General features: G+C 32.5%; 1 protein-coding gene across 1 annotated transcript; it reads right to left on the reverse strand.

Moving 5' to 3' along the window:
• Positions 1–6,444: 6,444 nt before the first annotated feature.
• LOC130944656 (uncharacterized) lies at positions 6,445–7,076 on the reverse strand. Its single transcript, XM_057873086.1, has one exon. The coding sequence runs from the start codon at positions 7,014–7,016 to the stop codon at positions 6,513–6,515; it is 504 nt and encodes a 167-aa protein (XP_057729069.1). The 5' UTR covers positions 7,017–7,076; the 3' UTR covers positions 6,445–6,512.
• Between the last annotated feature and the right edge of the window lie 4,138 nt (positions 7,077–11,214).

Genomic DNA, 11,214 nt, shown 5'->3' on the forward strand with positions numbered 1-11,214 from the left:
TAGAAGAAGGAGGTCGTGTCGCTGCTGCTACCCAATCTGCGCCGCCATGGTCATCCCATCCACGGAGCCATGAGTCGCGCCTCTATCACCGAGAGGAGGAGGGAAAAGATGCGATGCTGGAGGAGCCGCCCAGTCCCTGTCGCGTCATGCAGCCGCTACAGCCATGCCGTCTTCGTCGTCGCCAGGGGAAGCCAACGCCACCAGTGTCATAGTCGCGTGTGGATGCACCGCCGTGCTCAGCTACCATCGCATCCTGCCACATCATCACCACAGAGCCGCCGATCCGCTATTGGAGAAAGTGTCGTGATGGGTGAGAGAGAGACTGACGGGAGATTGAGGCGCGTGGAGGGAGGCAAAGCCGACGCTGTCACCGCCACGTGTGGAGTCGCCGCCGCCATGCCGTCGTGTCCAACCACATAGAGTAAGAGGGAGAGAAAGCACGGGAGCAGAGAGAGGGGAGACCTACACCAGCCACCGCCGCTCCTATCGCCACAGGTGTCGCTGCCAGAGAAGGAAGCTGCGTCTCTGTATTTCTGATTGTCGGGAGTGGTTCTGTGACTTCCGGGACCACCGCCAGAGCTCTGGGCCGAGCTTCTGTCGCCAGGAACGCCTCTGCTGCCATTGAGTTCCACCTCCCGTAATATTTTTAAGTTTGATTTCAGTTCTTTTGGAATTTCAAGAAGGTTTTGATGCTCCGTGGTTATTATAGTTGATCTACCGGAGCTTTTTGCCCGGTCGGTTCGGAATCGCAGCTATCTCATTGTGTTATTTCGGTAAGTAAGTATGTTCGAAAAGCCTCGTGTTAGTATTCTGTTGTGTTTGGTTAATAAATATGAGTTTTGGTAACGTAGGTTCGAGTTCTGTATGTTGAATGCCGCTTTTAAGTTGCTGTAAGTGCTGCAAAAGTGATAAGGGGCTGAGTTTGTGGTTGTCGTTGGTTCCGGGCTGAGAAGAAAGAGTTCGGTTGATGTGTTTGGGTTATGTTTTCAACGAGTCGAGGTAGGGGCTTTTTATACAAACTAATTTATTTTAAATTAGAAATTGTTATAAATAGAAATGTTGTGCGAAACGTATTTTTGATTTTGTCTTGAATGAATATGGTTGCCTGTTTGATTGAAATAATGTCTGCTTTTGATAAATTGGAGATTTCTGGATTGGTTGATTTGAAATGGTTTTTGATATTCTGAAAGTTGAGTTTTTGTTTTATTGGAAACTAATTTGGTCTTGAACCTGTTGGAAAGAGTTGAGGATTGGTTTGGTTGGGACCCGGACAGGGTGGCAAAGTCCAAGTTTTAGGGGAGATGCTACCAAAATTTCTATAAAATCTGAAACTTTATTTGATACGGTATTTTAAAAAGAGAATGGGTTATGCCTTGAACTGTATTACCGATAAATGAATTAGTTTTGAACCCCTTTATTAAGAAAATTATTATATTTTGAATGTAAACTATTTTAGAAGAGAACCATGTTCTAAAGTCGATTTAAAGATGAAAATAATCAAGTTTGGAATTTGATCAAATAAACAAATTTTGAAGGAGTTTTAATGGAGTTCGATTAACTAATTTCACTTTACAACATTTTAAGAAAAGGTTGAAGTATTTTCTGAAACTTTGATTTAGTGGCACTGAAACACTTTTCAAGCCTTTGGAAACAGATTTGAGAATGAAACTAAAAATTGGTGTTTGGTTTAAATGATTTGGTTTTGGTTAAGTTAGTGGTTTTGAAATTGGTTCGGAATATTTGGATACCTGACTTGGTTTTTGGTTTAAATTCTACTTTTAATTATTCATATCAAGAACTTCAGGTTTCGGAGGTTTTCAAGGAATTTAAGAAATGAGTTAGGTTATTCTCCCCTGAAGTCTTGAGACTCCACTGAGAAATTTTATGACCAAATCTTGATTTAGAAATGAATGATTTTGAGTCTTTCAAAGAGATTTTGAATTTGGCATGGTTTTGTGATTTTTCAGAAGTGTTGGAAACATGTGGAAAGTGGCTCCGTTTTGAAAAGTGATTCTCGGCAAGATGTAAATTGAATACGTTTGTTATTTAAAAGAAAATGGGCTAAGAATGAATTTGAAATAAGTTATTGAGCCTGATTGATTATGGATGTCCTCAAGATTGATGAGTTATGGTTTGGTAGGCATAAGGGCCGGGTTCGTCCTGTTTATGCTGAGATGAGATTGTTGATAAGTCGCTAGCACCTGGCAAGGACGGTGGTTTAATCCCGCTTGTCGAGGGTGCAGCGCCCATGTAAGGACGGTGGTTTGATCCCGCTTGCGTGTTTCTAGGCAAGGACGGTGGTTTAATCCCGCTTGTCTATGGTACCTACGGGTAAGGACGGTGATTGGATCCCGCTTATCCGAGTCTGGTCTGGCAACGTAACCGACACGTGAGGTCAAGGCCAGTAGGACAGGCATGCATCATATGCATTTATGTGACATTGTTTTGGTGTGCATATTGTAATTAGTTTGCCTATGTGAATACTTATGTTAACTGCTAACTGCTATAATTGTTGTAATTGCTATTGATTATGTTTGAACTACATTAATTGTGATTGTGTTTGATTGGTTGGTTTGTGATGAATTGGTTGATGATTGAGTTGTTTGAGCTGGGGGCTGTGTTGGATTGGATGGGCTTGAGGCCGTGATTGATTGATATATTGAGTTCTAGTTTTGTATAAAGTATCTGACCGATTCAGCATAGACTTAATGAACCTATGCTTGGAACAGGATGATCATTTATACTACGTAGATAACTACTTTCATGGTTGCGGTCTAGAAAAGTATGAAAAATCAAACTCTTACAGCATAGACTTAATTGAACCTATGTTTGGGACATGTTGGTCATTCATACTGTCTAGGAAAAACTTTTCAAATTTTACAAGAAAGAAAAAAGGTTTTGTTTTAAAATATTTGAGAAATTTATCAAGTCTTCAAAAAGGGATTTTCTGAATTTCGAATGTGTCCCAAAGTTTTTGGGAAGACTCATAAGACGAGCAATGATCACTATACTCAAAGGATAATTGTATTTTACGTTTCTTGTTATATCAATTTTTGTAAACCTATAGTGAGAACAAGCGAGGACGACGTTTTCACTCTCCTACAGGTTATCCCTTTTCAGAATATGGACGACGAAACTTTAGAAGAGTTATGTTTATTTTCTGTTTATTCGGTATTCTTGTATTATCTTAGCTATTATTTTTTCCTCGTCTTTATCTTTATTAAGCTTGTAAGAGGGATAGGAAATTATGAAATGTAAGTTTGTAATCTAGTGTTGTGTATATATATATATATATATATATATATATATCTTGTTTGTATATATATGTATATTTATGTCTTCGACGAAAAAATATTTTTGACAGGTTACGCGGTTTTAAGTTTTAAACAGGCTCCTATTTTAGTATTAAATATATTTAGAGTTGTCGTAATGCCCAAGCTATCAGAATGGCGCAGTCGGAAGTGTGACATTCGATAGTGAGGGTGTTACATTAGTCATATCTTTAAAGGAGTCGCTAACTAACACAAACCTGATTTAACTATACTTGTAGAGCCTAGATGCATTGGAGAACAAGTCATTACAGTTATTAGAAGTTTGGGGTTTACCAATGATGAGTCCATATTTGATGATAATTTTTTGCTTGAATTGGATGGATTTCATCACATAAACTCACACTTATTCACCAAAATAGCATACTTTTGTGATTTCTCTCTAATTTGAACCTAAATGTGAAAACATGGGTTTTTGTATTTAAATTGATTATTTTAATTTCACTTTTATTCCATTAGATGCTGTGATATGTTTGGTTAAGTGATTTCAGGTCCAATAGGTAAGAATGGCTAGACAAAAGTGAAAGGAAGTATGCAAAAGAGGAGAACACATGAAGAAAATAAAGGAAAAGCACACACTGAAGTGTGCATACGCACAACCTCATGTGCGTACGCACAAGTCCCAGCGCATGACTTTATTAATAAAGTACATGGCTCGCGATTTTTGGGGCTTCGTGGCTAGGCCTGACATGTTATGTAGTTAATTGGTCTGAGTCTAACTTGCAATCTGCTATAGATTTTTTTTAAAGTACTAAACTTGACATGTTATTCAACCTGACCTGGTTTGAAGCCTGTTAAAAGGCTTGATAATTTTTTTTACTAAAAATAAAAATATTATTTAAAAAATCTATTTTTTAATAAAATATTTATATGTTATATATTATATTTAATATTTATAAGAATTTTTAAACTTTTAAAGTATTTAAAATATACAAAAGTATTTATAATTAAATATAATAAATTTAAAATATCTCATAATTTTGTTAATAATAAAATATTATTTATATATAAAATTATGTGTTAACAAGCTCAGGCACAGGGGCGGAGCTACATTATAGGAAAAAGGGCAATGGTCCCCTCTAATTTTATTTTTTTATATATAAATTATATATAAATTTCAGTTTAGTCCCCATTAAAATTTTATTTTAGTCTTATTTTATTGTGTATATATTTTTTGCCTCTTCTAATATTTTATCTAGCTCTGCTCCTATCCAGGCATGTCTGACAGGTCAATAAGACTAATTAGTGAGTTTGGACCTGCTTTATTAACATATTAAGACCTTTATAAAAGTCTGAATTTGTGCCTATTTTATAACAAGTTAGACCAAGTTGTAGGTTCCTGGCAGGTCACCTGACCTATTTCCACCCTTACTTATGGGTAGGATCTATGTCCCAAAAATTAAAAAGAAAAAAAATCAAAGAATGGAGGCCTTGACGAGAATGCAATTCAAACACTTTTACTATCATAATCAATTTAAAGTTCAGCTTGTAACAATAATTATGTTATTTAATAAAAAAAATTATACGATTGATTTAAAAAACATATTTTTTAAGTCTAAAAAACATATATTTTAATTTATAGAAACTGACAAAAATAAAAAATCTATATTTTAATTCTTGATACGTAAGTATTTTTTCACAAAAATAAAAAGTATATTTAATCAATCATATATTTTTTTAAAAAATAACATATTTATATATTATAAAATTTATTAATATTAAATTATTTTAGAAAAAAATATATAATTAAAACTAAAATTTTAAAATATTTTATAAAAATACTTGGATTTAAACATGTAAAAAATAGAATTGAAATTAGTGCATTCATAGATATTAAAAATTTTAAATTAAAAAAATAAAAAAATTTATAAAGAGACTAATTTAATGCACGACATTCAATTTCAGCTACTAAAATGAGTCATTTAATACAAAATTAGAGACCAATTTGGTGCATATACAATTATAACATAGTAGATACTATGTGGATGAATAATGTTATAACACGTAATACAATACATAATCAAATAATATTACAACATGTGGCACATGTGTCCATATCAGTATGACATATGTCATTAATTGACCCGTCATTATATCATTATACGTGACCAAACCATAAAGTGACGTGGTACTAATAATCCACTTCATCAAGCCACATTAGCACACTATTAATAAAAAATGGATCAAGAACTAACATGGTATATTTTTACCAATTTTAAAGATATCTATATGATGCACTTTTATCAATATCAAAAATATAATTAATATAATTAAAATTTTAAAAATAATTTTAATGCATGATACTAATCTTTGAAATTACTTTACTGGCTTAGCTCTCCAAACCTTTGTCTTTGGTCCTTATAGCCCATGAGGTCGATCACGACATAAAAAATTTTAGATTCCGAAAGTACTATGACATCTAAATTCAAACTAAATATTGTTACCAGATGATTTTTTAAAAACAAAATATGGACATTTAATAACATTTAAATATTTATTTATATAATATTATACATTTAAGTACTTTTATGAACTAAGTTTAATCAAATTAAATAAAAGTTAGAATAATATTAGTTATAATTAATTTTTATTATATTAGACCAATTTAATTAGATTTAATTACAAAAAAAACTTAAATGCGTAATATTATTCTTAATATTTTTTAAAACATTTGTAAAAACACAGTTATATATGCAAGTATCTATGCCACCAACGATCCGTTTAATCTAAAATGAATAATAGGTATAGTTTTTATATATTCAATCACCAAAATAGCTGGAATACATTCCTCTCACCTAATTCTACTAAGTGCCAATGAAGTTTATTAGTGAAAGACGTGCTCTTCTTTCACTATGCTCACTCTTAGCCACCTCTCTGGATAAAGAGTGACCACATAGTCAATGGAGGTTTATTCTTTTACTCTAATAGTTATTGTTTTACTTTGGTGTTCAATTTTTTATCATTTTAATTTTGCAAACTATTTGTTATGGACTTATGGTTGTTTAAAGCTTGACTCTCACAAACTTCTCCTTAACCCGAATTGATGTACGTACAAATTGTAGTATACATAACCAAATTAAAATAGGAAGAAAACAATATTTAAATAATTGTATATAATAAATATGTTAAAAGTCATAATTATCTTGCAAATCTTGAAAGGAAACAAAATAACAGATAAACAAATCACAGCCATGTTCCATGGTTAAAAGATTGTTTGTGATCATCTTCCAATGTTAACAACGCACGAGTTCTAACCATAGGAATACGAACAGGTTGCATTACATAATCGTCCCTTGCATCACTGATACTTCTACAAGAAAGAGTGAATTTGATTCTCCTTGGGCTAAAATTGAATCCAACACCTCTTTTATTTTTGTCGAGTAACTTGCCATTTTTCTCACCTTTGGTACACTCCTTGTAAGCAACAAGAAAAGGGTCATCCTGCCGCTTAAAGCCCTTCCTCGACGTGCTTCTACGAGGAAGAGGAGGTGGTTGTGACAACGGATAAGGAGGCAGAGGAATCTTCTTCTTTGAGTAGTCCACGTGGCTAGGAAATGGTGGTGGTAAGGAGGAAGGTGATATTTTCTGTAGAGAGCACTCATTATTGTTGGGGGTCTTACAAACTCCGGGTTTGTCCTCCCAAGAAAAGGGTATGCTTCCCTGCGAAAGAGCTTTTTTGTGACTCATATTAACATGATCAATAAGAAAAAATGTGGCTAGTAGCTATGACCATGGGGTTTTTAAAGGTACGTTCATGTAATTAGTATTCGCTAACGACTTAAGATATCTAAATGGCAAGCAAATAGAACGTGAAGGGGAAGCTGCCTGCTAGTTTCTTTGAATTAAAGGAAGAAGATCATGATGAACGTGAAGGAAAATCTATATAAATCAATTTTTTTTGGATTCGCTAGAGTTTAATGTTCCACAAGTGTTGTAGAAAATATTGGTGTTAAGAGAGACAAATTCTACTTTAGTTTTGATTAAATTACTAAAATAGTATTCTAAAATTTAGACAAAAATAACATTTAAAAATAAGAACGATAAATAAGTTTTTAAATTATTTAAAAATATAACAAAAATAATTAATATATATTATATTTTATAAATAACAAAATAATTTTTGTTATTTAACAAATAATTTATATATTTGATTCAAATTTTTATGAGAATATTTAAATAATTATATTTAGAAGATATACAAAAAAAATAGAACAAATTTTGATTTTTAAACTTTTATTTATTTAAAAAATTTGGTCATCATAATGATTTATTTTAAAATTTAATTAACATAAAATTATCAAATTTTAAAGATGAAAATAATTTTTTTAATAATATCTGTAAAAAATTATATCAAAATATTATTTTTAAATCTTGTTAAAATATATATTTAATATTTAATTATTTTTTACTTTTTTTAAATATTTTAAAAATATTTTTTCGTTCACATTTTTAAAGTTATTTGTCAGCAATGTAAATTTACAGTACTTATTTTAATAATTTACCCATAATCTTTATATAATTTACAAGTTGCAATAGCAATTCAAAGAGTTGGAATGTCGGTAGGTAGAGCGGTTGATGCATTCAGTAACTGATGATAAGTGTTATCAATAATATGGTTCCAGCATATATATGCACCATAGCTTGTCCTCTCGTGTCGTTTGAAAAGATCAAATAAATGGTAGTAACATGCTATAATTATGTTTGAAGATAATAAAGCATCATCTTTTCCTCCCTTATCCCTTATTGGGTCACTTTCTTAGAATATATATGTCTTTCTCAAGTAAGTTTCAGTAACAATTCATCATTATATCATTACAATAAGGAGCGTTAAGGGCCAATAAATTTTGTAGTTTATAATAATTAATTAATTATTATTAATATTTTTAATGGTGTAAGATTATATTTAAAAATATAAAATTAATCAATTTTTTTTGTTAATTAAATTAAGTACTGGTCAAATTTTAATAAAACTGTTCGCTCTTTAGACTTTTTCTTATTACAATTTCTTTTTCCAAAATGTGAAAGATCAACAAGTTGATATACTTATTAGTTACCACATAAAAAGATTATTTAACAATAACTTAGTGCTCCTTTTGTTCAGGCTTTTGATCGCAGATATATGTATATAGTGATATTTTACACTTAATTTAGTAGTTAAAATATGATAGTGGAGATCGAAAATGCATCTAGTTAAAATAAATGAAAACAAGCCATGATTAATTAATTATTGTAAATTGTTTATTTAAAAATTTGTATACCAATTTAATGCACAAACATATAGCATTATTAGCCTATATATCTTTTGGTTTAATTTCAATTTTAGCCATGTGACTTTAGTATGAATAGGTCGAGTTTTAAATATGATTCATGATAAAATATACGTTATTATTACTTCAACAGATCCGAAGTAGTGCTTGTCGCTATTGGTAGGAAATTATACAATCATGAAACTTTTGAAATGAAATTTCTTATCATTGAAATCAAAATGGCCAGTCATTTAGTTCCAAGACTGATTTTCGAACACATTGCAAACAACGAAAAGGATTGTTATGTAGTTTTCAAGCATCGCCCATATTACAAGTATGAACTGGGAATCCTTTTTGAGTGGGGGAATGAGAATAACTTACTACCTAATAAGAAAATGATAAAAGAATTGAATGGGAAAGCACACGGTAATTTGGAGTCAAGTGCAAGAAATGTTTATTGGTATAAGAAATACACCAAAAAAAAAAAAGGAAAATAGCTGTTAGTGATTAGTCAAAGAACAGTGTAATAATCCTTTAGGATAGGGTGGTACGAAGATGAAGAAAGGAAGAGGAATATGCTTGCTAATATTAAAGTGTATTTCCCACCCAACACAAAGCTTATACATAAGGCTGTGTATTATACTGCGCTAATGACTATTAGTTTCAACGGCTATACATATAGAAAATATCTTCTAGTGGTAATTCAATTAATCCCCGGCTAACCCTCTATCATCCCAAACTTTATCTCTAACCGTAAAATAATGGACGATAAAACACCACGATAATTCTAAAACTCATATAATAATATAATTAAAAAATATCATACACTAAAAATTTAATGAAAGAATAAGAGTTCAAGAGCAAAGGAAAAACAGAAATACAAAAATGCAAAACGTTCACACGCAAAACCAATCGCGTTGGTACAAAAGATAAACATAATACATAGAGTAAACAAGTTTTATATATATATATACACATAAAAAAGAACTAGTCACAGCCTGTGGAGTTTAGGCTAACTAACTCAAATAGAATATAACAGAATTTTTATGTTTAAAATAGTTAACATCCTATCTCTCAAAGTTTTTAAAATACAAGTCTTTAAGACAACAAAAATATATAAAAGTGAGAGACTATAAAAGTAAATCAAAACAGAAAGCTGAGTCATCTTCTACTCTATCTGTAACACCCTAACTACCAAAGCTCACGCTTCCGACCGCGCAACTCTGATAGCTCGGACATTACGACGACACTTATACTATTTAATACTAAAATATGAGTCTGTTTAAAACTTTAAACCGCAATACCGTTTCCAAAAATACTTTTGCAATACAACGTACATCCATACATACCATACAACTTACAGAAACTCATAAAGAGTACATCCATACATATATACATACATATACATAAATAATATTACAAACATTACCCAATACAATTCCTATCCCTCTTACAGAATAAATCAAGATAAAGGCGAGGGTACAAAAATAATAATCTAAAGCAATATAGAGCATCTCAATAACAAATAAGTAAACTCTTCGTGACTTTTGCGCCCATATCCTGAAAGGGGAAAAATGTAGGGGGTGAGAACATCATCCTCGAAAGGGTTCTCAGTAGAGGGTTTTTGGGAATTACTATAATAGGATACATGAAGATAAACCGTACCAGTGATTAATAACCGTCTTATGCCTCTTTTCAAAAACAACGGTTTTCAATAAAAGTAAAGTCGGAAATCTTTTTTGAAAGAGAAACCGTTCAATTTTCAAAACATCAAAGCCTTTCAAAAAGGTTTATCTATACTGAACCAAAATAGCCTTTCGTATCTTATTCCAAACCAGAAACACAAAATCAAAATCAACCATCGGTCCATCTCATTCAACCACGGCCCTAGGCACAAACAATCCAACCACAACCAATCCACCACAATCCAATAGAGTTCTAGATGCAAACACAAGTAGGAAGATGCAAACACAAACAAACAGTTATTGCAAGTAGAACAATTAGCAGATAATCACATAGGCAAACCAAGTACAATATGCACACCCAAACAATGTCACATAGATGCATATGATGCATGCCTGTCCTTAGTGGCTGATGATATCATCTGTCGGTTATATAGCCAACCCGACACGTCCTGGTAGCTAACCATGGACAGAAACACCCATCGCGGAGCAAGTAGGTTTGAGCTACAACCCCATTACTACTACCCGCTCAACCTAGAGCCAGTGGAATAACCACTATTGCGTCTACTACCCAGGCGGGTGTTTAAAAGCTCAACCTGGAGCGAGTGGAATCACCACTACTACCGCTACTACCCAGGCGTCACAGTCTCTGACCTAGAGCAAGTGGGATGAACCTCAACCCTTGCTACTACCCAAGTATCTCAAGCATATATTCATTCAGTCCCAGCCATGGATCAACATCTATCTCAGCTATTTGGCTTAAATTTGTAATTCATAGTCAGCCATACGGCCCATAATTCATTCGACAATCAGCCATAAATCAATATCATACACAGCCATTCCGGCTCACGGTTCAATCCAAAACCAGCCAATATTCATAATCATACACAGCCATTCCGGTCCATAACAAAACAGCACTTCCACCATTCAACATCATCAAATTCATAAAACCGGCAT

The sequence above is a fragment of the Arachis stenosperma genome, chromosome 1, assembly GCF_014773155.1.
Source record: "Arachis stenosperma cultivar V10309 chromosome 1, arast.V10309.gnm1.PFL2, whole genome shotgun sequence".
NCBI classification, from domain to species: domain Eukaryota; kingdom Viridiplantae; phylum Streptophyta; class Magnoliopsida; order Fabales; family Fabaceae; genus Arachis; species Arachis stenosperma.

Bases quoted from the DNA above. Each gene is read 5' to 3' on its own strand.
- LOC130944656 (XM_057873086.1), bottom strand. From the start codon at position 7,016: ATGAGTCACAAAAAAGCTCTTTCGCAGGGAAGCATACCCTTTTCTTGG.